General features: G+C 56.3%; 4 protein-coding genes and 1 non-coding gene across 5 annotated transcripts; 2 read left to right on the top strand and 3 right to left on the bottom strand.

The window, feature by feature from the left end:
- Positions 1-119: 119 nt before the first annotated feature.
- Positions 120-1,459, bottom strand: NCLIV_007950 (putative rpp14 family domain-containing protein; the record flags this gene model as incomplete). The annotated part of the gene is made up of 3 exons (XM_003880307.1): positions 120-305; positions 648-776; positions 1,358-1,459. The coding sequence occupies 3 exons, from the start codon at positions 1,457-1,459 to the stop codon at positions 120-122; spliced, it is 417 nt and encodes a 138-aa protein (XP_003880356.1).
- Positions 1,460-2,680: 1,221 nt separating this feature from the next.
- NCLIV_007940 (conserved hypothetical protein) lies at positions 2,681-6,361 on the top strand (the record flags this gene model as incomplete). The annotated part of the gene is made up of 1 exon (XM_003880306.1): positions 2,681-6,361. One exon carries the CDS (start codon positions 2,681-2,683, stop codon positions 6,359-6,361), a length of 3,681 nt encoding a protein of 1,226 aa, XP_003880355.1.
- A 2,405-nt stretch (positions 6,362-8,766) lies between these two features.
- NCLIV_007930 (hypothetical protein) lies at positions 8,767-13,520 on the bottom strand (the record flags this gene model as incomplete). The annotated part of the gene is made up of 8 exons (XM_003880305.1): positions 8,767-8,934; positions 9,174-9,275; positions 10,221-10,328; positions 10,654-10,759; positions 11,264-11,346; positions 11,891-12,120; positions 12,628-12,778; positions 13,389-13,520. 8 exons carry the CDS (start codon positions 13,518-13,520, stop codon positions 8,767-8,769), a joined length of 1,080 nt encoding a protein of 359 aa, XP_003880354.1.
- A 2,892-nt stretch (positions 13,521-16,412) lies between these two features.
- Positions 16,413-16,484, bottom strand: NCLIV_t040005. The gene has a single exon. It is a non-coding gene; the product is annotated as a tRNA-Asp (tRNA).
- Positions 16,485-17,631: 1,147 nt separating this feature from the next.
- Positions 17,632-23,534, top strand: NCLIV_007920 (hypothetical protein; the record flags this gene model as incomplete). The annotated part of the gene is made up of 8 exons (XM_003880304.1): positions 17,632-17,801; positions 18,218-18,381; positions 18,783-18,844; positions 19,660-19,845; positions 20,030-20,125; positions 21,443-21,652; positions 22,468-22,524; positions 23,469-23,534. The coding sequence occupies 8 exons, from the start codon at positions 17,632-17,634 to the stop codon at positions 23,532-23,534; spliced, it is 1,011 nt and encodes a 336-aa protein (XP_003880353.1).
- Positions 23,535-23,863: the final 329 nt, after the last annotated feature.

The raw sequence follows: 23,863 nt of genomic DNA, 5'->3' as shown, positions 1-23,863 counted from the left end.
TTAGGCAGTCTGTTTCTCCTGTCCGACCCGTAAACTTGCAGCCCGCCCGTTCTGTCTCGGGTCCTCGAGGCCAAAGGACAGCCTGTCCTTTCAAGAATTCCCTGGAACTGAAAAACACTTCAAATTGAGCATGCGCCCTCCTGCATCTGTGCAAGCTGTGCAAGAAAGAGAGACTTGATACGCTCTTCGACCTCTCGTCTGCCACTGCGCAGAGTTCCACCGACATGCACGACACAGACGCGGCAGCGCCGGTCGCCCAGCTCCCGGATCGCCTTGAGGACTGCAAGAAGTTCTTGGCAATACGCCTGACCACGCATGCACACGACAGCAGGAATCCATGTCGAACCGATCTGAGAAGGGTTGCCCGCCCTTTTCACAGTGGGGCATCGATAGACACACGTCAGCATATCTGAACAGCTGCGCAACCCGCGCGATGTCTACGGGAAGCGCGCCACTAACGGCTGCATCCAGATACGAATACGTGTTAAGAGAGTTGTGCACGCGGGTATAGGAGACCACTGTCTTCACGCCTGCTGCCTCCAGAGGCCTCGATGAGACAAACCCGCGTATCAGCATCCCGAGATATGTACCCGTCCTGAAGATGACACACACACACACGCGTGTGCAGGGAGGAGCCCTCGACGTACCCTGTCAACTTGAAGAACAAAAAGGGGACAAGGCTCACCGCCTTGGCCAACGTGAGCGACGCGAAGCGAAGACGCCAGGTAGGCCGTTCCGAGAGCGCCCCAGCATTCCGCCACCGCTGCTCGTAGAGCCTGAGAGGAGGGAGAAGACAGAGTTTGAGATAAAATTTACGCTATGAAGGTTCTCTGTGAGAAGTTCAGACGCGGAGAGACGCAAGCTGGAAAGAGTTTCCTGGGCAGGGGCTGCGGCTGGGTCTCCTTCCTGCGCTTCGCGGCGGCGAAAGGCGCGAAGCCAGGCCGTTTGCGAGACGCGGGGCGCGGTCACTCCCCTTCGCTTTTTCAGGCATGCGCGTGTGCCTCGCTGTGGAGTGCGCGAAACAGTCTCTTGCACACGCCGAACTACGGCACGGTAGCGGAGGGACGAACGCAGGCAGCGTCAGGAGAAGAGACGGCCTTGCGAGCTATTTTTGGGCGACGTATTCGGGCACGAACAGACTAGAGGGAGACCGGAAGAAGCAGCAGCCACCCGAGAGATAAAAAGAACGAAAAAGGGGGGAACGAGATGTCCGCAGACGAACGAGAGAGAGACTGCGCAGAAAGGTCGAGGGGAAACAGCGAGACGAGGCCAGGAAGGAGAGTGGATCGAGAACAGGAGGAAGAACGCCCATATCCAGGGGCGTTTCTCGAAATTCCCCAGATGCAAAACCACTTACTTCTTGCAGATTGGAGGGGGTAAGGCAAACTCTGCGCGTTTTATCGACGTCGTCTGCCCAGACAACCGACCCTAGCACCCAGCGGCTTTTTTGGCGAACCATCGTCTTTGTCTCTCTTTATCTCTCCTTCTCTCTCTCTCGCGTCGCTGTTGCCGCCTGTTTGCTCCTCTCTCCTGTGCCCCAAAGACAGAAAGCGGCTTCAACGAAACAGCCCATCTGCGCCGCCGTGTATCAGGAGACGCCAGAGATAGATACACGCGGAACGCAGCGCGTGCATGCAAGCTCTGTCCCGGTGAAGCCTGTCGGGCGGAATCTTTCAAGAATCTTTCTGCCGCGAGACTCAGAGGCCGTTGAAGGGGGAAAAACGTGCGCGCAGGAGAAGGGACGAGAAAGAAAAAGAGGAAAAGGACGAGAACGAATCTTTGGAGAACAGACGAACACCGCGGCAGGCAGAGGCGCAACAGTGGAGCCGATCCGTACACCGAAAGGCGCGGCAGGGACGAAGAAGGGTGTTGCGCCTCTTCTCTCACATCTCGGGCTCGAAAGAAGAGACGCTGGAAGAGGACGGGGAAGGAAATGGAGAGTGAAAGTCGAACGCAGGAAGGAAAGCGCAGCAACGAAGAGACAGGTTTGGGATGCCCCTGTGCGCATGCAGCTCGACTCAACAGCAGAACAGCGCGTTGTTCGAAGAGTCGGGTGTCGAAAAGAATCGCCCGTCACTTCTTCTTTTTCTCATCTCCTCTTGCTGATCTTCTCTGTCCGTGCATTTGAGGGAACACAGAGGAACAGTGCGCTTTCGCCCATTTCTCGAAAGAGTGCGTCCCCTCAGAAGATGAGGGAATTCCTTGTTTCCGCCAAGGGGTCTGTGGGGCGCGGACAATCGAGAGGGCGAACCAGAGGAAAAGGGAGCGATCGCCGACTTTGAAAAGTAGCGCTTCGGCCCGCCAGCAGTTCTCTCTCTCCTTCCCGCCCGCTTGTCCAGTCGTTTCTTCCCTGAATCCGCAATCACACATTCCTTTTGACTTCCTCGCCGCTGCCGCTTTGCCTCTCCTCATCGTCTCTGCTTCTCTGCCGCCAGAAACCTTCCCCAACTCTCCTCTCCACTCTCGTATCGCTCTCGCTGTTCTTCCCCGCTGTTTCCTGTCGCGCTCGGCCGTTTTGGTTCTCGCCTCCCTTCTTCGGTTCTCAGCTCCCGAGCCGTTTGTGTGTCCCCCCCCCCCCCCTGGGCGCGCTCTCTGGGTCGCGCTCTTCCTCCCTCTCCCTCGGGCCGTGTTTTCTCTTTACGCGCCTCCCCGCTCTCCTCCTTGCGTCTGAAGAAGCGCGATGGCCGACGGCGTGCAGCGGCGCCTCGAGGAGGGCGTGGACGAGCTCGAGTCTCTCGTGACGCGTCGCCTGCTGCAGGAGGAGGAAGCGCGCGAGGTCCTCCGACGCAGGCGGGACTTCGAGTTCGCGTGCAGCAGCCGCGGTGACCCGGCGGAGACGGTGCAACAGTTTCTGCTGTACATCCAGTACGAGGCGAACTTGCTGTCGCTGCTGAGGCACCGCTGCAGCTCATCGCTCCACACAGTGTTGCAGGAGTTGGAGGAAGTGCGCAGATCCGTCTCGCTTCTCGCGCTCCGCGAAGAGGAGCCGCGGGGCGCGAGCGGGGCGAAGAAGCGGCGGGGCGACGCGTCGTCTGCGCCGCTCTCTGCGCTCCTGCAGCGCCGCAAGCGCGAGCAGTCGAGCAAGGAGAAACGCGCCGAGAACCTGAAGAGCACCCTGCATGCAGTCTTGCGGGCAGGCACCAGTCGGCTGTACTCCCTCATCAACCGGCTCCTCCACCGCCACTCGTCCTCGCTTCCCCTCTGGCTGTCGTGCGGCGACTTGCTGCTCCAGCTCGGCGCCAGTCGCCTCCTCCAGACCTTTTTGTTGCAGGCCATCCGCAGGTTTCCCCGGCTCTCTTCGCTTTGGATTCTGTCGGCCGACCGGCTGCTGCAACAGGGGAACCTCCAGGGCGCCCGCCTGCTGCTGCTTCACGGCCTCCGGGTGGAACGCGAGAGCCTCGCGCTCTGGTCTGACCTCCTCCGCCTGGAAGGCATCGCCCTCGTCAAGGCTGCCCAGGGAGTGCGCCGCGCGCGCGAGAGAGCGCGCGCGAGAGAGAAAGACAAGCGAAGGAGCGGCCAGGCGGGGCCCGCAGAGGACTTTGAGCAAGAGAAAGCAGCGAAGCTGCGTGCGCGAGGCCAGGCTCTGATGGTCGTGCTCAAAGGTGCGGCGCAACGGCTGGGGGGGGAAGGCGGGGGCAAGCAGAGACCCGCGCAGAACGGGAAAGGTGAGAAAGGCCGATCGGCTCCAAACGCAGACGAAATGCAAAGAGCCAATGTCCAGGCGTTCCTCCTTCGCGCCCTCGGCCTCTGTCTCCACCTGCAGGCGTCGCAGGAAGCGGAGTTGTTGGAGGAAGCGATTTCGGAGTTCCAACGTCAACTCGCCGACCTCCTCCACGCCGCTGCTGAAGACCAGCCGCTGCTGCGACTATACGAATTCAAAGTTCACCTTCTTCGCGCGGCTTCGGCCCACAGCGCTTCCACGGAGACCGATCTGGGCGCTGGGAAACCACAGGACGCACACGTTAAACGGCGCCTGCAAGACGTCCTGAGAGACGTTGTCGCCGAGTGCTGTGTGGATCCGCGGTTGCTGCTGCTCTTTGCTTTCTTTCTGGGGAGCTTGCATCTGTCCAGCGCGGCCTCTCGCGACGGTCGACCGCGCCGAGACGGCGCGCCGACGGAGGCCGCGCGACAGCCGCTCAGCGGCGGTGGGGCGGAGTGGCAGTGTCTCGCCGACGACATTGAAATCTGCTTCGACGTGGACGGGGAAGACGCGGACACTGCGAACGGAGTCGAAGCACTCTTGTCGGACAATCCTGCCGAGGAGGGGAGGCTCGCAGAGGACACGCGAGGAAGCCTCGCCTCCGCCGCCGAGGTTGCGCCCGTGGAGACCGCCAGCTCCGCTCTCGCGCTCGCGTCTCGGGCGCCGCTCCAGCTGCAAAAGGGAGAGGATCTGGAGAAGCGATTTTTCGCGGAAGACGCGGACGCGGGAGTCCAGGAGGATCCTGCTGGTCGACAGTCTGCTGCGCCGGAGGGAAAACGAACGGCGTATCTGGCCCGCGTGTTCAACCGCGAAGCCAAAGACGCGTTTGCAGTCCTCGCAGAGGAGGATCTTCCGGAAATCCGTCTCCTCCTCAAAGAGGAGCCGCGCTTCCCGGTGGCGCTGCTGCTGCACTGCCCAGACGACGGCGACGCGGGGCGAAGCCGGGAACGGCCGGAGCAGGCGACCCAGAAAATGACTGCTTTGCTGACGGCCGACGCGTTCGCAGAGTCCCAAAAAGCGGTTCTGTGGGCGGCGCTCTGGGGCGACGCCGGCCCCAGTCGCCGCCTCTGGCTTCTCAGGTGTCTGTACACTGCAGTGCAGCAGCTCTTGGACGGGCCGTCGAAGGCCGAGCGGGACGATTCGCGCCTTCGTTCTGCAGCGGTGTCGGCGACTGCGGAAGTCCTGCAGGCGCTCTTGACGGAGGAGGCCGAGCTGACCATGGGCCTCGCGGAAACCGAGAGTCTGCGGACCGACCTGAACAGCGTCGTCCGCCGAGCCTTCGCAAGGTGGCCTTGCGTGTCTCTCCTCCTCCTCGCACACCACAGACTTGCCCCGCTTTCTCCCAAAGAGACGCCCACACGGACTGCTGGTCTGCAGCTCTCGGCTGCGGGCTTCTCGGGTCTCGTGCCCCATCCGCTACAGTCTGCGGAGGCGGGTGCCCGCTTTGTCTCTGCCGCCCGGAGTCTCCTGCGGCGACTCGCCGGCGCGGGAGAGGCGCAGTTTCGGGTTCCAGAGGGCCAGAGGCTTCTGAGTGCCCTCCTCGCTCAGGAACCGCGTGGAGACAGCTGGGCTTTCAAAAGCGAAGAGAGGCATGTCGTCCGCGGCGATGGGGTTCCTGACTGGGTGTCCGAGCTTCTCTTGGCGGCGCGCCCAGAAGCCATCGCGTCTTTAGTGCGTGCCTTTCTGGGGTTTCTTGAGAGCTGCGACGCGGACGGGGGAACTCGCGGGAGAAGCGAAGACCGAGGGGAGGAACGAGGAGAGGAGCGGAACGTCCCGCGAAAGAGGAGATGTCCAGAAAGTGGAGGCCCGCCAGGCAGCGAGTCGCAAATCGGGGGGGGGAGGCAAGCGAAGTGTCTTTCCTGGAAGCACGCGGTCAAGGCTTTAACGCAGGACAAGTTCTGTCCCGCACTAGGTGTCCCATCGAGGCTTCTTCTCGTCCTGGCTAGCTGCGAGTTTTCTCTCGACCGCCTCTGGGACGCTGTAGCAGAGGCCGCCGCAGCGGAGAGACACGCCGGCGAGCCGAGCCTGCCGCGCCCTTCGCTCGTGGCTCTCGAAGAGGCCCAAGCGGTCTTTGAGTGTGCGCTCTGGAGCTTTGACCGTTGCGGCGTGACTTGTGCTGGCGAGGAGAGCGGGAACGCGTACTTCGAGCCAAAGCGCAAACTGGTGCCTCACGCGCGTCGCGGCGACCGCCTGGAGGCTCAAGCGAAGCCGCTGGTGCGCCAGATTCTTCAAGTTGTTCCGCATCTCTCCGAACTCCACCGTCTGTGGTGGATATCCTTTTGGCGCTTCGCACGGTTCCGCGAGGCGTGCAAGGCTCTGCCCGCGTCCGTGCCGAGTGAGAGGAAGCGGAGGAACGTGGGCACGCCCTCGGCGGGCCATGCGCGCGATCTGCATGCGCCGACCCCGCGTGACGCGCTCGCTGCTTCGCCTCTCTGCGAGCTCCAAAGAGGCGGCCCCGCAGCGGCCGGAGGGAAGAGCGCGGCCATCTCTTCCGCGTCCCGCGGGGCAGGCGGGGGAAGCGGCGAAGTCGAGCGGCGCGCCTGCCTGGCTCTGGGGACACGCGACAGCTCCTGGCTGCTCGAAGAGGCTTGTGTGCCGGGGCCAGAGGGCCGGGGCTGCCGTGTGTGTGACGCAGGCCGTCTGTGGTGTATGTACAGCTGAACCAGGCAGTGCTGACGAAATGCAGTGGAGCTGCGACATGTGTTTCGCACGAACTCGACCTCATAAACGCGTCGGCGTTTTTTGGCTTGCTTCTCGTTTTGTCCTTTCAAGGTGTTTTCGTTTTCTGTTACCGCGCAGTCGCTGGGCCGCATTTCGCAAGGCAGCTACGGCAGGGGGCCGGACGCCCCGCGAGAAACGAGACAAAGAAGCCATACACGACTCGACGAAGAGCGACAGACACTCAAAGAGTAGAGAGCCGACAGTTCGACTGGACGCGGCAAGGCCACCCTCCCAGTGGAGGGTCAAACCCGAAAAACCCTAAACTGTAGCAGACAAGCCTTCGGATGCATCGTGCCGGCATCCCCTCTCCAGCTGGACTAACAGACGAGTCGCTTGTGAAGCAACCCGCTACTCGCCTTCCGTGTGGTTTGGGGTAGTCCACACTTCAGAGTAGAGGCCGCTCTCACGCGCAACGGCGAGAACGCGAATGCAGGCAGTCTCTTGTGCATGCTAACACGTTGCTAGTGGTGCATTTGACGCCGGAGTTCACGGGGAACTTTGAAGATTGCCAAAGTCTAACTCAGCAACGTCCACACAAGACAGTCGGATTTCGCGGAGTCCCGCAGGAATCCCGGTTCCTCCTGTCGCTGTTGCGAGGCTCTCTGGAGACGAATGCACCAACCGCGCTGGGCGTGCCTCACGGCGGAAGTCCTCGTGCTTATGCGTGTGGGCGTATACTCACATATAGACGTCTATTTATACGGCCACGAACCGGCCGCCTGTGCACACAGCCTACGTGCGACGGTGTTGACGATTCGAAAGGCGACAGAATGCTTCGTTGCTACGCACTGCCGGCGCAGCTCGCGCGTGACTCACGGGGTTCACACTTCCCCCCCCCCCCCCCCAACCCCCCCTTCTTGCGCGACTCAGCTGTTCTGCCGAAACCGACACAAGGCGTGGGAGAGAGGCCAGCAAAAACGTATGCGATTGGGAGAGTGAACCACCGGCCGCTGGGAAGCTCTGCCTGACGCCAGCTGTTTCAAATGCCTCATGCACCGAGCGGCACGACTTCGCGATAATAGCGCAAGTTCTCTGAGTCCGAGCTCGGTTCCCAAGTTGATTCTGACGATCACAAAAAGACGGAGAACTCGGTTTCCAGAACTTGCCTGTGGAGACCGAGCACTGCCCGTAGCAGCCCCTTCACAGTGGAGAGGCAGTCGGGCAAACCTCCGGTAGCGGGACGGCTCGCCTAGGCCCCGAACTCGCCCGAAAAGCCAAGATACAAACACGAACACTGTCGCCTTCTACCTGCGCACTCTCGTCCTTCCTACCTTCCATGCCACTGTGTGTCTTGCCAAGTACAACCCTGCAGTCGCGACGAAGAGCTTTTAACGGAAAACAAGATCTCGGGAGAAGACAAAACTGCCTCTCGAAACGAAGCTGAACACTGGACCGGAACCACATCCCACCATTCTAGCAGAAGACGACTGGGGCCATCTCGCGCGCTTTCGTCGGCCCTGTCTTCGTCGCTGCGAAGAGCGAGTCTTCTCGCGGGCGGGCTTCCCAGCTGCTCTGTCTCCCGCAGCCTCCGACCCGCGTCCAAAGCGGTTGCACGATCGCGAAAAGAAACATGGTTCACCGACTAGACCGGCTCGTTTCGCCACCTCGGAAACACACCCAAAAAGCCCGCTCTGTCCTGCTACACACGATCCGCGTGCTGCGACCGCCCCGCTCTTTCGTGTCCCCACAGCGACACGAAGCTCAGAAGCGTCCTTAGGCGCCCCTTCGCCCGGGACAGAGGTGCTGACCGGCTTCGGTCCCCCCAGCACAGAAACCCCTTTCGAGCTCTCTGGATTTGCGAGGTTTGTAAAGGACATGCACCGTTTCCCCTTCTCGTCCATGGCGGCGCCCTTGAGGGAAAACGCGACTTTTGTGCACGTTTCGAGGCTCTTTTTCAGTCGCAGTCGCCGTGGATCTCTCCGACGGTTGCGCCAAACGCACAAACGCACAAGACGGGAAAGACGGGGAAGAACAGAACCCCTGCAATCCGCGTGGACCGAGCCGCACGCGGCTGAACTTCGCAAGTGTCCAAACCAGTCGCTGTCTTGTTCATTCGCTGGTCGCGTCGAGGTCAGAAACCGAGACCGCCGCACCGGAGGAGTTTCCCAACGTGCTTACTGCGAACAAACTCCGGCCTGTCGCCTCGACGGCGGCATTCAGGCTCTGGTCTCGGTGTCGAGAACTAAGCGTGGAGACAGCCCAATCTAATCTGCTTCAAAAGCCACGGCTACACACGGGGGGAGACAGCAGCGCGTTCTGCGCTCCTCATCTTCCTTCTGTCCTGTCCGTATCGACACCGAGCCGACACGTTTCCGAACTGGGTGAACAACCTCTTCAACATGTGTTTAGTGTCGCTTTCGGGCGTGGTGTTTGTTGCTCGAAGGGAGGGGAGGCGGAAGTGAGGAGTGCGAAGTGGCGAAAGAGGCTTTCCCTGGCGCGGGCTTCTCGCGGGTAAACAGTTCGCGAGACACGAGGCGGTCGCCGACGGAATATACCAGCACGCCTGCAACGCACTGGCCACGAACGCAGCAAACGCAAAGAACGCGGAACAATCCAAGACCAGAACCTCCGGCACACTTAAGAGGTCCTGGCGCGCGAGATGGCTCCACGCGGCGCGCCGAAAGGAACGGAGAGGGCGACAAGGCGTGTGCAGGTGAGCGGGCACGAGCAGACGCGGTGCGCATGCATACAAAGGTTTCGGCTGGTGTTTCAGGACGCGCATGTGGCGCCGAGACGAGGCACGGCAACTTACGAGCACGACGGAGAGAGCCTTAACCGACGTCATGCACTGCGACTCCTGCAGGTGACAGTAGAAGACGTGGCTGAGGAGAAACACCACGGCTGTCCGCGCTCCCTAGAGAGGCGCACACACACACACGCAGCAAATGCGGGAAAGGCGGCGTCATGGACAGAGCAGGGGACGTGGCACCAGAGAAGGGATCCTTTTGCCCTTCTTTCGAGAGACCACCGTTTCGCGCCTCTGGCTGTCACGACCGCGCGACCTTCCTTCTCACTCGCAGAAACCCCGAAACAGACGGCAAACGAGAACGACGAACTGACTACTCAGACGCCGCTTGCCGGCGTCGAGGCGCGGTCTGGCGGCAGGGGAGACGGGAGACGAGGAAACGTTAGGGGCGGAGGGAACCACCCGTTGCTGGGCACAGTGTGGATTTCGGCTTCGCATGCACCTCAAATGCTCCGGGCGCCTTAAAACCGGAAACGTGAACAATTCAAAAAACGTCCCGAAAATGCGATTCAGGGAAAAAAGGCAAAAGGGAGAGCGCCAATCTCCCAAAGGTCTTTTCTCCTCTCGCTCGCTCTCGGAAAAAGAAGCAACAGAGCGGGAGGCACGAGGTCCAACCGTCGAAGACGAGAGCGCCACACGACCGTCCGACGGACGGCAAACGACTTGGTGATATTTATGTGACAGAAAAACGACTACCTGGTGAAATTGAAGTACTAGTAAACAATTTCTTTGTATTTTTAGTCCTAGGCGGGGGCGACACGGTGGAATTAAAGAAGGCACAGGACCGAACCGCGAGGAAGTGTCTTCTCAACCGAGGCCCGCGCAGGATCAGGAGTAGTCCCCAAAGGCCAGCGCCTCGCTCGAGAAGGCTCGCCGGCAAACGGGACGCAGGGGATAACAGGTCACATAAGATTGGGAGTTAGTTCGGGCACCCGCAGTTTTTTCTCTACAGCGTGGACATCAGCTGCGAGGCAGGGAAAGCGGTACGACGCCTGGGGCGTATCCAACTCGCAGGGGAAGAACGGGGAAGTCCTCTTGCACACTGTCTCTTACCTTGAGGATCCCGGAAGACACTGCGCCGACGTGTTTCAAGAGGTACCACAGCGTCGCCGACCGGAGGACCGAGAGGAGGAACAGAGCCACGTGGACAGCGGCGACGACCTAGAACGCAAGCAAAGCTCAAAGGAAGCGGTTCACCAGAGGCGCGGCAACGGCAAGCAGACACTGAACAGATACGAAGCCAGGCGTGCTGGAGACGAGGAATCGCTCCTCTCGCAGATCCGCGCGGCGGCATTCGTGGAGCGGCAGCGGCGCACAGAAAGCCAACGAGGCGCTCGGAGTCTAGGAAGCTCGCACACGCGTCGTGGTCCGCGCATAGTTCGGCTTCGGCGCGTTTCGGCTCTTTCTGTTTTCGTCTAGACGCAGTGTGTCCCGCTTTCGAGTCGCGTTCGCCTCTTTCGCGCTCTTCGCCGTGGTGTGGGCTCACTGTAATCGATCCGCCCTTGCTGGCAATGGAGCCTCGCACGCGCACGTCCCACTGAGGCACCGTCCACACGAGAATCCAGCTGGCGACGGCTGTGCTGCTGATCATTCTGGACAGGAGCGCAGAGCAGCGAAAAGCGAGAAACCACCGCGGTTATAAAGAGGAGGCTCGCAGCGGGCGCATGCGTCGGCGGATCGCAGCCACAATCCGCAATCTTGACCAAAGAGCAGAGGCCAGCAGCCACCCCGTCGAGGACCAGCTGTGACGGCGCCGAAGAGAGAAACAAGGGAAGGAGGCAGAGAGGGGAAGACGAGGCCAGACAGAAGACGAACAGAGCCCAAGAGCGACTGCGCACACAGTAGCGGTCGCGACTGGTTTTAGCGTATCTCTTCGGTGCCGACAGCGTCCAGTTTACACTCGACATGGGACAGAAAATGCAGAGAAAAGGTGTGGACGGAAACAGAAGAGGCCGAGGAAACGCCCGCACTCAGGGGCACGCGCCTATAGCGAGAGAGGCGACACGCAGCGAGGAAAAGCGCATCTAACTGTCGAATACGAGCGAGGGTGCCTAACGGATCAAGGGAGAGCGTCGGCTGCGTTTTCGCGTTCTTACCCGCACATGCCCACGAGATTTGGGCCCTCGATTCGATGCTCGCCCGTCATGTACTTCTCATTCAGAACGAAAGATAAGCCATGCTGAGCAAAGAAAAGGAACAAGTCAAAGGCAGCCCCGCCTTGCAGAAAAAGTTCGAGGTGTCGCGGCGTGTTGTCCCCCACAGCCTGTTGACGGTGCGGCAGTCCGAAATCCGTCGATGCCCCCAAGGCGCAGCAGCGCAGTGTGCACTGTGCCCTGCGCGGTGCCAGCGGAGATTGCGGACGCAGAGAGAGACGCCAATCAGCCACATCGGCGATATCAGCAAGCACGGAAGCGCGCTCGCGAATATGTCCGTGCACCGCTGCCGTTTTCGCTTCCCGGAAACGACGCGTTCCCTCGGTCTTCTGAGCATCTTTCCGTGTTCCGGGCGTGGCCATCGAATAACGAGTCACGTGCGCCAGAAACAGATGGCTGTGTTGCAGACGGAAGGCGCGCAAGAGAGGGCACCTGGAAAACGGTAGCACGATAACGAGCCTCTTCTTCCAAAAAGACTTCATTGATTTCACGGCAAAACGTAAAATTCGCATGTTTTTGATTGACACGTAGCCGCTTTGTCGCTGTGGCAATCTGTTTCCCCCCGCTCACCAGAACCGAAGCAAAGAGAGTCAAGAGAATCCCTATGGCCTCGTAGTTTGTGCGCGTGAAGTTGATTTGCGCGGCCTTCACGGAGAAGCCAATGCAGATGAGAAGAATGCCTAGCCACTGGTGCTTTTGGAGTCGCTTCCGAAGAATAAGCAGCGACAACAGAGCTGTCCATACAGTTGACCAACTCGCAGTGATGGTATACGCAGCGCTGCCTGCGAAAACGAGACCCGCTGCAAAACACCCAGAGACGACACACTCAAGAGTGATCACCCCCAAGGACGCGGGCGGCCGGCGGGGATGTTGAAGCCTGGAAACGCTTTCGTCGGCGGAGACGCCGAGTCTTCCAGGTCGTCTGGAATTGCTTTTCCCGTCCCGCTCGCGCCGTCGCTCCCCCCGCATTTCGACGTGACCCGTGTCTCCGCGGGAGCATCCAGCGAAGGCGCCGATCAGAGTATAAACGGCATAGCAGAAGGTAGACAAAAAGATGCATGTCTACCGCTTGCGAAAGATGCGCGCACAAGTGCGTCTAAACGGCGTAGATGGAACATAAACGCTCCGGCAGATAAACACACACGAGGAAACGAGACCGGGGTGCATTTTCGTATACCTACACACGTGCATGTACACCCACATGCATCCGCACATACGCACTTTGTGACTTCGCGCCGGGAGCATGAAACCGCAGGAATGGAAGGGACCTCGCTTTGCGACGGCTAGGACGAATTGCAGCTCCGTACCTTTTTCAGCAATTTGGTGTAGCAAATCGCACAGGCAGAGGAGGGACGCTCTTCCCCACTTCTCGTTCCAGATGCTTTTCCTGGTCTTCGACGCGAGGCCGACAAATACCATGCCCAAGTACGTCGGCAAAAGGTATAGGAGAGTTGTGGGCTGAGGGAAGCAGTGACATGCGCATCCACGTGCTCATTTCGGCTGTATGTACACCACCCGTTGACACCGGCGTGGAGATGCACGGCAACCACACAGCCGCCAGTTCGAGTCGCGTCACGCACACCCGGCTCCAACGCGCGCCAGCAGCCATCAGATTTCGATCACAGCTTGGGAGCAGTGCCGGAGTCTATCTCGTCCCCTTTCCATGAACAGATCGAATGGTTCCGTAATCCGGGAGACACGTCTTTGGTTCGTCCTCTGTTCCGAAGGCGGTCACGGGGACTCAGCCGCTGTTGGAAAGCGGTAACGTATCAGTCACTTCTCACGAGTCCTTCCGTCTCCCCTGGTTGACGCGTCACATGTTGTCTGTACAGGCAAGTGTTCGATGACTTCACCACTTCTCCCCTTTTGTGCGGCGTCTTTGTTTCCGTTCACGCGCGAAAAACTACACAACCGCCAGGCGAACTCCGCGTTCGCTGCTCCTTCCCTGTGGAGGTCGTGGCCTGTGTTCGCGGTGGGGAGCAGGCAAGAGCAGTTAGTCCTCTCTTTGCTGGCGACAACCGCAGATGTGTTTCCGGGGGTGACTACTCGAGCTGCGTTCAGGAATTACCTCTGCTCCCCCGTGGTAACGAAGGAGGTCCACCAGAAGGGGCTGAGTCGAGTTCACCAGGACGATGGCCGCGCTGCGCAGAGCCACGGGTCCGAAAGTTGGTGAAGGCTCTGCATCCAAGTCGAACGCCATCGTGGCTGGGTCCGGTTCTCAGATCAGAAGAAAGGCGCCAAATGGTGAGCAGCGCAACAACTGGGGGGAAACGAAGCGTCCGTTTTACGGTGCAGAACAACCGAGAGAAACAGCAGACCAGGGGAATGGGAAAAACAGGCGCCAAAAACACTGGAGGGCCCCGGTGTCTCCGACAGCCAGGCTTTCTCTTTAGAGGACAGCAGGGAACGGTTCCTTGGCTGTGGGTCGCCTGTCTCGAGAGTCGAGTGGGTTTGGAGCTTGTGGACGATAGAATACCGGTGTCCTTCGTCTTTCCCTCTCCAAAGTTTCCGTTTGCCAAAACACAGATGTCTCTCTTCTGACCCCGTCACTTTCCGTGCAGAGGGACTGGTCGCACGTTCGCGGGGAAGCGTCCTAGCGGCACAAGTAAAGGAGAGAAAGGCAGCTTAACCTTCCACGTCTCTTTCCGCGGAAACGCGATGAGCGAGAACCAAATGCAGATGCACGAAAGGCTCTGTGTGTCGAAGGCCAAGACGGAGAAGCGTCGATAGACGCGAAAACGGCTTAGAGGACAGAAACTCTGACGGCGAGGGGGAGACGTACCACCGGAGCCGGGCGAGACGGAAAGAAAAACGGAAAGCCAACGATTCGGGTAAGGAACATGTGTCGAGAACCCGACGGGACTGGGACTGACTAGCAATTCCACCAGACGACGGAGGAACTGGTACAGGCTTGCAGGCAGATGAGAGCCGAGGAGACAAAGACAAACGACTAGCGCACGAGAGAGCGAGAGGAGTTAAGACGAGCTAACGGAAACAAGTGAAGAGCTTTTTCGAACGAGACCGCGCCACGCACACGTCCCTCAGAGGAACCTCAGACTTCGCCATTGAAAGGAGGGGGAGTGCGAACCGCGGCTGTACGGTCACTTTTCACGTCAAAGTGTCCTCGAGAAACGCGAGTGAACACCGTTATCCTTCACGCGAGACGTGCATCCGGAACCTCTCCTTTTCGCTAAAGCACAAGAATCCAATTCTCGACATCCCCCGGTACTCTGGACAAGATACGGTGCACTCCCTTTGATCCAGAAGCGCACACTTCACGAAGGCATATTGTGAGATGTATGTGCGAGGAGCGTCAACACATCAGAGCTGACCTCGCCTCCGCAATGCGTGTCAACGGTAAGCAGTTAACGTTCTCGCAAGGGTTGCAAGGGTGGAAACCCAGAAGAAAAGCCGGGTTGCTTTTCGTACGCCACGCACATCAAACGGACGACTGAAACAACGGGACGCAACTACTGATTCGGACACCATTTATGCGAGATCTCCCACGGATCACGGCTTCTACATGGCGGTCATTCTGTCAACAATCTTTGATACGCCGTGCCGCATTTTGAACTGAAAGAATTGTCTAGGTTCTCGATGCCTGGTGGCCAGTTCGAGTCGACGCCGTGCAAGCTTCGCTTCGAAGGACAAACAAAAAGCCACGTACACACGGAGGACGCAGCAGCGTTCTTCACGATGCGTTTTGGAGACGCAGGGACTGTGTGGACAATTACAGCGGAGGGCAAAACTCCACAAAACACCGATTCCCGCTGGGAAGCAACGCTCTAGTTGCGGGAGGCTGCGACGAGACAAAGTGAGTTGAATTCGTGGGGACAGGTCCAATGGGGCCAGCTGTTGAAGAACAAGTCAGAATACACGGGGAAAGAGGCGGACCCTGATTCATCGCGTCACAGACCGAAGCGAAATTTTGCTTGGGACTCGAGGCTAAGGAACTTTCTAAATCCGAACCATCGACGAGAGTGAAGAGACAGGCCGACGCTGCGAACTCGGTGACGATGGCTGTGCCGCCGCACTGGGGGTCGAGGGCCACCACTTTGCATCCGTGACACGAGGCGAGGACTGCCTGCAGTATGCGAGAAATAGGAAGCAACGGAGCCAAAGCAAAAGCAGAAACAACATAGGGTTTCATATTCGTGGACAAAAAACATATCCTGCAGGATCTGTCACCTCGAAAAGGCACTGCGCATCCCCTCTCAAGCGTCGCGCGAAACGCGCTCCGCACATCGCGCACTTTCAGAGACCGTCCAGGGTCACCTCCGTCCCCGAAGGGGGTGTTGGCCTCCTGCCAAAGGGACATTGTTGTTTGGCCTCCTTCGGGAGTGCCATCCGATAAAATTGGAACGATACAGAGAAGATTAGCATGGCCCCTGCGCAAGGATGACACGCACAAATCGAGAAGTGTAACCAATTTTTTTCGCCCTTTCCGCGGTGTACATCTCCATTTTTGTGACATAGTGACGGTTCTTGACACCAATTCGTTTAATAAGACTGTTTACAGCCAAGCACTCATCGGAACCCATTCCGGCCACAGGCGTGTTCCGAAGGGTGCGTATTTCCAGTACGCCACAAAAAGCAACCCTGTGAGGGAAATTTGTAGGCAGCCAGAGTGTCAATCAGTCCACGTTGCCTGGAGGGACACAGTCCGTGTTGCTATCGCTGGAGTTCGCCACTGGCAAAGCTTTGCATCGCCGTGCCGCCTCGGTCCTGTGAACGCTCCTACACACTGCCCCTACCGTCTCCAAAGTGTGTTACCCGAAGCAAACGACGACAGACAGGCAGAAAGGCTTTGTGCGAAATCAAAACACGTGTGAGGTCAGACGTGTAAGACTAGCAAACATTTCTCTTCTGCGAAGGACAAACAGGTGAGGGCTGATGATTGATTCACCGGACTGCGGCACGCGTCACGGCCCAATAGAAATACTTCCCATAAAAGCTGTCAGAGGGCAGAACGCGGATTACGCTATAAAGAATATTAGAGACTACGCGTGTTCCCATAATGATTGTTCTCCAAGAGGTTCCCCTGCTCAACAGTGTCAGTCAAGAGAGAAGTCAACTCCTAGTCGAAAAACTTCTCCGAGACCGGGAATTGAACCCGGGTCTTCCGCGTGACAGGCGGAAATACTAGCCACTATACTATCTCGGACGAAAGGGTACAGTCCAGCTATACCTCTGTCACGCCTTCAGATTCTCTTGATTTTTGTTTTGCCCAACGAGGAGGAAAATTACCGCGAATTCGCCGCCGTAATGTTTTCTCGTCCTTTTATGAATATATCGGGTTTGTGTCTGGTGTCGGTCTTGTGCTGTCCCCGATGGCCTCTGCCTGTCGCAGGCAGCGTGTGTGTTCTGACCCTCTCTTGTGTACAGCTTGTCTTTCCCTGTCGGATCTCGATTGTGTTCGTTTTCAAGGTCGTTGCCCTTAACAGCGTCGTTACGTAGCGCCTCAAGCTCTACTGCAGAGTGAGGGAGGCCAATATGGTGTTCTTGCTGTCTTCGGCTATTCTTAATTGTATTTCGTTACGTGGAAATGGATAATGGTGGGACCGAAAGGCATTTCTGCTTGATAGAAAAGGCGCACTAGACATTGAGCTGGGGCCCCTGGGAAAATGTGGCAGGCTACCAAAAAAATTCGATTGTCGGATGATGGTTTTTCTGGGGTGACACCCCATATGTGCGTATGAGATCGTCTGTGGACACAGTCAGCTGTTCGGATTGTGCATTCGTCTACCGGGAGAACAACCGCTACCACTGAAACATGGCAGTATAATTCTGGCACTGCATGAGGCCTTCATGGATGGGACACAAGTTGACAGCGTGTTGTCTACCCGACATCATGAGTTGGTTTTAGCTATTTAAACTGCAGGAACTCTAGAAACTGTTTGAACTTGTAGAAGAACACTCGTTCGCCCGGACAAGTGTTCTGCGTGTAGTCCAGTTACAAAACAGTTCATTCCAGACGCCAGAGGGCAAGGGCCTTGCTATAATGTTCGTTGGCGTGAACAGAACTATGATCGGTTTCTAGGGAGTGATAGCATATGTGAATTCAGCGCATTCCATCCTAGGGAAAGTGGGAAGTTCTTCGTCCGACGAGGTTCACAGCGCGAGTGTCAGTCCAGAGGAGCCGACCTGTTGACTATTGGTTTACGCATCACCTGTTGGGCGGTGTCGCTTGAACAAGCTCTTGCCTGCAAAAAAACTGCGGTGCCTCGGACGCGGAGCGCATGACGATCGTCCACGGACCAAGTGTGGCTCGAAGACTGTCGTTTTACTAATTGGTGAAAAGACCCCGCAAAATGCCGACCATTGACCCCGGCGGGCGTATGGGGAGCTCGACCATGAGCGGTGCTCTGAGTTCAGTCGGATCGTCATCACAAATTGATCTGGACGCTGTTGGCCACAGTGAACAGATTTACAATCTGGTGTCGGTTATCAATAGTTGTGATGAGAAATTGCTCGAGTGCGGGTGAGAGCGCTTTGGACTGCGCAAAAGGTTATACGTGGACTAGAACTCTCGGGAAGTGTGCCGCAACACTCACGGAAGATAACAAGTCATGAAATCACCTCTCGGTCAACTTGGCCCATTGTGTCGACCGGCAGCCCCATGTTGACATCTGGCGTTATCGCGTCTTGCCGCAGTTGGACTCTCGTGCCAGCTTTCACAGGTTTTACAGCCGCCGCAGCTCTTTTTAATGTGGCTAATGCATCTTTCAGGGTTATGCTGCGATAGCAGGTGTTCTGCTCTCCGTGAATGCGGGTTCCTGTGGACTTGCCAGTACACTGCACATCAGCGAGCAACTCATGGTTTCGTAAAGACTCGTGGAAAACTGAAAAAAAGACCGTTCCCGACGCCCTGTAGCTGTGGTTGACGTGATACATCAGGGACCTCGAGAGTCTGACGCGGTACAGCTTTTGCCATCCTGGAGGAAACGCGCAGCCTCAACTACAGCTTTACCAGTCGTGGGTCGTCCACATACTGCGGTTGCTTGGAAAAGAAATCGAGATCAGGAAAGACGATGACCCAATGACAATCACAGAGGCTATTGGTGCGTTCGCTGCGAGCCTGACACGGGTGTTGTACCACCGTATTCCAGCGCGTACTTGATGCCAAACGTCGCAATTGACCCCGGAACTGCGAAAAAAGGAGGTTTTCCAAAGTGGATGAAAATCCAAAAGAAAAGATGCTGCCTACTGTATTCCAAAAACCTTCCCTTGTCGGTGTGCCAGGCTAAGGCGAAAGATGGAACCAGTTGATCAGGATCATTGTGTGCGGCGAGGGGCACCTCAATTCCTACGTATCACAACACATACTAGAGAGAGATCAGAATTAGATGGCAACACCTTAGGTCGGGTTGCATCTACAGGTGGTTTGCGTTCCGTAGGGAAACCATTTGCATGGTCTTGCCGATCTTCTTTGTGTTTTCTGACTGTGCTTCTTGTATTTCAGTTGACGCTCTGCAAGGGTTCGATTTGTGCGGCATCGAAGTATCTGTCTCAAGTCTACGAACGGTAAGGCATGCCGACGGGTGAACCACTCCATGTGAGACGGAATGCAACGCTGGTTATGCGCTTTGAACTGATCTTCAGCAAATATGGTTCAAACCGGTCTCAATTTGTGTGTACAACGCTGTCCTACACGTCTCGAACGTGGTTTATGACGACTAGTGAGATTACGAGAGGGCGAGGTCTACCTTCAACAGTGTGACACGTGCAATAGCAACACCTGTTTATCAGTAACCACCCAAAAGAAGATTCTCTGGGAATATTCGTTCCCGTCCGGTCTGTCGCTCCTACCTGTTCGATTGCTAACCGTGTGTTTATTGCACAGGGCTGCGGTTACATCCCTTGCAAAGTACTTCATGAGCTGCTGAAGGAGGTATGCGATTTACCACCTCAAAGTCACGTAGGCCGACACTCTCGTCTTCTGAGCCTGCATGCGCATAATAACAGATGCACCGCAATCTCTCCTTGAGTGGCCAAGGGTTATTTGCATCCCCCAAATGAACTCTGTTGCGAACCTACGAAGAAGAACGGGTGCGCTTCATCTGCTCGACTTATAAAGAAGCAGAACGCCTTACTTTAGCTGAGGCTCCAGTTAGCAGTGGAAGAAAAGTAGAATGCTTTTGGCTGTGCTGGATACATCTTTACTGTCACACTTGCGGATGCCCGGTTCCCGTGCAAGACACCTTGCCACGGGTCGATGGAGAGTGTGCGTGGATTGAAGCAGAGAGTTGTCTCTTGCGATGCCTTCACCGGGGGAGCGAATTTGCCTTAGCCTGCTCTTTATGTTGGGGAAGAGTTCCTGTGTTTTGCATCTGGAGCAGCTTGTCAAGCATCGGGGCCTACGATTGGCTACTTATGAACCGTACAGCAGAAAATGCCTAGGTGACGCACACAACCCTGCTGAGCACGTAAAAGATTACGCCGAGGCTCACAAGAATGATCTCGGCACGCATTCCGGTTTCTTTGCGTCGGACTACGAGGACGACGAAGATGAACCCCACAGGACAGTAAGTCAACGGATATATCGCGAAGCGCGTCTAGAAAAGATGAGACCTAAGGTGGCTGCTCTCTAATCCAGAAGTGTCTCTCTCGGATCCCGTTCTAGCCAGGACACCGACGGACCGAGTGTTGCGACGTTTTCTTTCGAGTGGAGTGGTGCGGCACTTCTTTTGTGTGCAAAACTTTTGCCAGGAGTTGAATGAGCCCAAAGAAAGGGAGCTTGCTGCTTCAGCCGTCAACAAGAACTCGCGTAGTTTTGCTCGAGAGCAGTGGAAGGAAGAAGTCGAGGTATATACCAGGACCTCCATCTCTTGGGCAGTCGTAGTTCGGCCGACCCAGCGTCGCCGTTGGCTCTCCTTTACAATGACTTTCGTTGTCTGCAGGGAGCGTGCGTATAACTTCGGGTTTTGCGCGCTGTCATGCTACTCATGTGCCCGATGCTCTGTGGTCTGCCTAGTTGTGTCTGCGCTCGCGGTGCCTGGCGCGGTGTACTACAGATATTCACTTAGCCGATATGTGCCTCAACTATATATATGCGCTGTTTGCTGCAACGGTTCCATGACAAAAAACACAACCATAAGAAAAGCTGACTGTATGAGCTTGTTCCAGAAAGGCTTCCTGACAGTATCTTGAGATTCCAGTGAATTTGTCTCTGTGGGAGAAATTCGTCTAACCCTACAGGCAAGCACGTTGGGGGTGACGTGATCAGCCGCCGGAAACAGGTGGTCTGTGGTTGGCTTTCTTCTGCGGGTCAGCGTGTGCGCCTCAGGCTCAAGCATCACCAACGTAAGCTGGCGCTGAGGGGTTTCGGGCTTTCAACTCATTCTTCAGGAAGTCGCATGGGAGAGGGTGACAGCCTGCTTCTGTCCGAGAGCGATGAGTGGCGGATACATTTCCAGCAAACGCTAAAGTTCAAAAAGACCTTCGATCAGTATCTACCAAACCTCTGCCACGCCTTCAAGCAGCTACAAGAAGAGCTGCAGGAGATGCTAACGAGAGTCGAGATGAAGGAAGATTGGATTGAAAGGCAATTTTCACATATTGTACGGATGAGTAACCTCATTTACGCCTGCGGCATTTCCAAAGAAGGCCGATTCCGTTCTTTTTTCTGAATGATTGGTACTTCGCGAACACGCACACAGCAGTTGGAAGTCGGTGTTTCCTCTCACAGTCAGCTGGTGTGGATTTACAAGTCCTTCCGATGATAAGGAAGCCCGAAGTCTACCAGTACAGACACACACCTCGGCATGCGTATTCGTGGCATTACGAGATACGCATGCAGGCACATTCATATATATGTATATGTCCTGCAAATCTCATGCGATCGACAAAGTTACTTTGGCAAGCTACCGGTAGAAATGTGCTCACGTATTCATTTGTGTAATCGACAGCGACACAGCCCCGCATCAAGTGCAAAGACGAAAAGGGGGAAAGGGCTATTGAACGCGCCTGCCAAGAGACGGCAGACGATCACGCTGAGGAAGATTCAACGCAATCACAGAGCGCCGGATGCTCAACAAAAAAACGCGGTACCTCCAGGATTCGTACTGCTCCACACTGTGTAATGGCAGGGTGTTTTTTCCGTCCCACTTTTGTCGAGCACAGGTTTCGGAGCATGGGGAAGTTCTCAAGGAGCTCACGAATCAAGCAGAGCGCCGCCAGCAGCTCGTCGCTCAATTAGAGGACCTTCAGACAAAACGCGTCGCAACCCAGGAAGCGTGCGATCGAAGTAGCAAGATTCTCCAAGATAAATGCAACAGAGCAACAGACACAAGGCCGCTTCAGGAGCTGGCGAAAATGCTGACGACCTTGCGAGTAAGAAGGCGCTTGAGAGACTTGGTTCGGAAAGCTGCAAACCTTATATTTTCGCTAAAGCTTTACCAAAGCACGCACACATGGCCCAAGAGTCGCATTGACGTTTGACGCAGAAGTCCAACGGCGACGTCAACTGCCGAGCCAGCGTTTCGTTTGACTGCTGTTGACGGATAGAGATGGCTCGTAACCCCGATCTGCTTCAAGGCGTGCTGGTAAAAACGGCACTCAGAAATGTGGGAAATATTTCGAATGTGGAGGAGACTTACTGTCTCCTAACAAGCGGCTGTCCGTAAGCCTATATCCTCGTGACAGAACAAGATGCCCCTTACCGAACGCGGGCGATTGGGGCGGTACACCTGGTGATTGCTTCCGAACTAATCCGCTGAACGATAGAGGAGATCTCCACTCAAAGAGCCGAGATCGATTGGCCGAACGCAAATAGGGGAAGAACCTGGGCCCCGTTAGTTTTCGTGTTAGGTAACTGTCGGCACAGAAAATGCGGCTTCCGGTAACCGTGTGAAAACTGCAGCGAACAACACCCTGCTTTCTGCTCTTGTAGAGGTCGAAACTGCGTAGAGTCCAAACTGTTCCTTTCGTTATCTAGGAGTCTTCCCAGCAGAAATACAGGTGCTCTTTTCAATTGTTTGTAGAAATCCTGTAGCTCCTGGCTTCACACGGACAAAAGGCCATCGCTTGCATGCGGCAAGGCCTGACACTAATTGAACAGCGAACGTCTTGTGTTAAGGCGAGACAGGGGCGCGTCCCGAGTTTACTGGTGACTACATTGTCATTTCCTCGGTTTCGCCTACTCGCAGGGGGAAATCAAGCAGATGGAGCTTCGCAATGGAGTGCTGCAGCACATCAACTTGAGAGTGAGAAAACATAATCCAGTTCGCCCGTACCAATCCTTTGCTAGTTCAATGTCGAAATGCATACTCCATGGCTATCCGTATGTTGTCGAAGGTAATGCGTGGATGAGCTTCTTCTATATTTGCCTTTCTTGGTGGACAACTACAAGCGGCTATGGCCGTCCAGAGGATTTGATACGGACGCATGGCGTCCACTCTACGTATCGCCCTCGGTAATCTCCCGCACGATGTCGTTCGTTGTGCCGCGCGTATCGATCAGGATAACCTTCGCGACTACTGTCACCAACGGCGGTAGGAGACAAGCGTGACGCAGAAAAAAAGGGGGGATTACTGGAGCAAATTAGGACTTCTAAGTTACTTGGCCTTCATCTCCTGGGAGGGCGGATTCGGAGGAATCGTTCAGTAACCACTTCGCAGCGCTCTCTCTCTACGCTTCTTTGTCGCGATCATCTGCAAACACAGGCGACTCGATCCATAAATTTTAGTCACGAATCTCAGACGTCAGATGCCCATCACCATTGGTGCTACGAAAGTCGACGTACTCGCTACAGTCACGGATTGGTCTCCGGCCGCTTGCCGCCTTCAATCTAGCTTCACAAGGTGGATGTCTCCCCCGCGGCAGCAAGTCTCGTGAAACTACAGTATATCTGGATTTTCACGTTCGTGCAAGTCAGGAAGATAAAGAGACTGTCATCAAGCCGACTTTCTCTCTAGCGGATCGCTGCCATCGCCGAGGAATGCCGACACCATTTGCTCGCTCGTAGCAGATGGGACAAACACGAAAATGCTCAATTTCTGGAACTGCACGAGGGTCACGTGGGAAGGCCGAGCAGCCTCATCGCCATGCATGAGAGTGGGGAGATCATATTTAGAAGGCCCTGGTAATGCGGGGAAACATGTTATATATGTAGTGTACGCTTGCCACATATCAACTTGCGTTTGAGCAGATGCTGTTACAGTCTGCGCTACTTAGCATGCAGCTGAACTCAGGCCTTGTTTATTACTCGACCTGATATTCCTTTCACTGTTCTCTCCCTGCTTTTCAGAAGTTCGTTTCGTTTGCTGGAAAAATGCATTTTTTACACTGGCCAGCTGGCGTGCTGTGTATGAAACCTCTTCATGATCCAAACGTCCGTGAAAAACAAGTGAAACACATTCGAAATGCTCATAGCAGCCATTGCTGGGCCGCCGGACAGCCCCCATAAATTTCTACTATCCGGAGCGTTTCCGCGTTGCCTCCTTGAAGGCTTCTCTAGTAGGTTTAGTTCGGTAAAGCAATACATTCTCGTACCGAGTTGTAGCAAATGCTTGAAACGCGCTTGAGCCTTCTCACATACAGTCC

Source organism: Neospora caninum, chromosome III (assembly GCF_000208865.1).
Source record: "Neospora caninum Liverpool complete genome, chromosome III".
Taxonomy (NCBI): Eukaryota; Apicomplexa; class Conoidasida; order Eucoccidiorida; family Sarcocystidae; genus Neospora; species Neospora caninum.
This window is presented reverse-complemented; position numbering and strand designations above follow the sequence as displayed.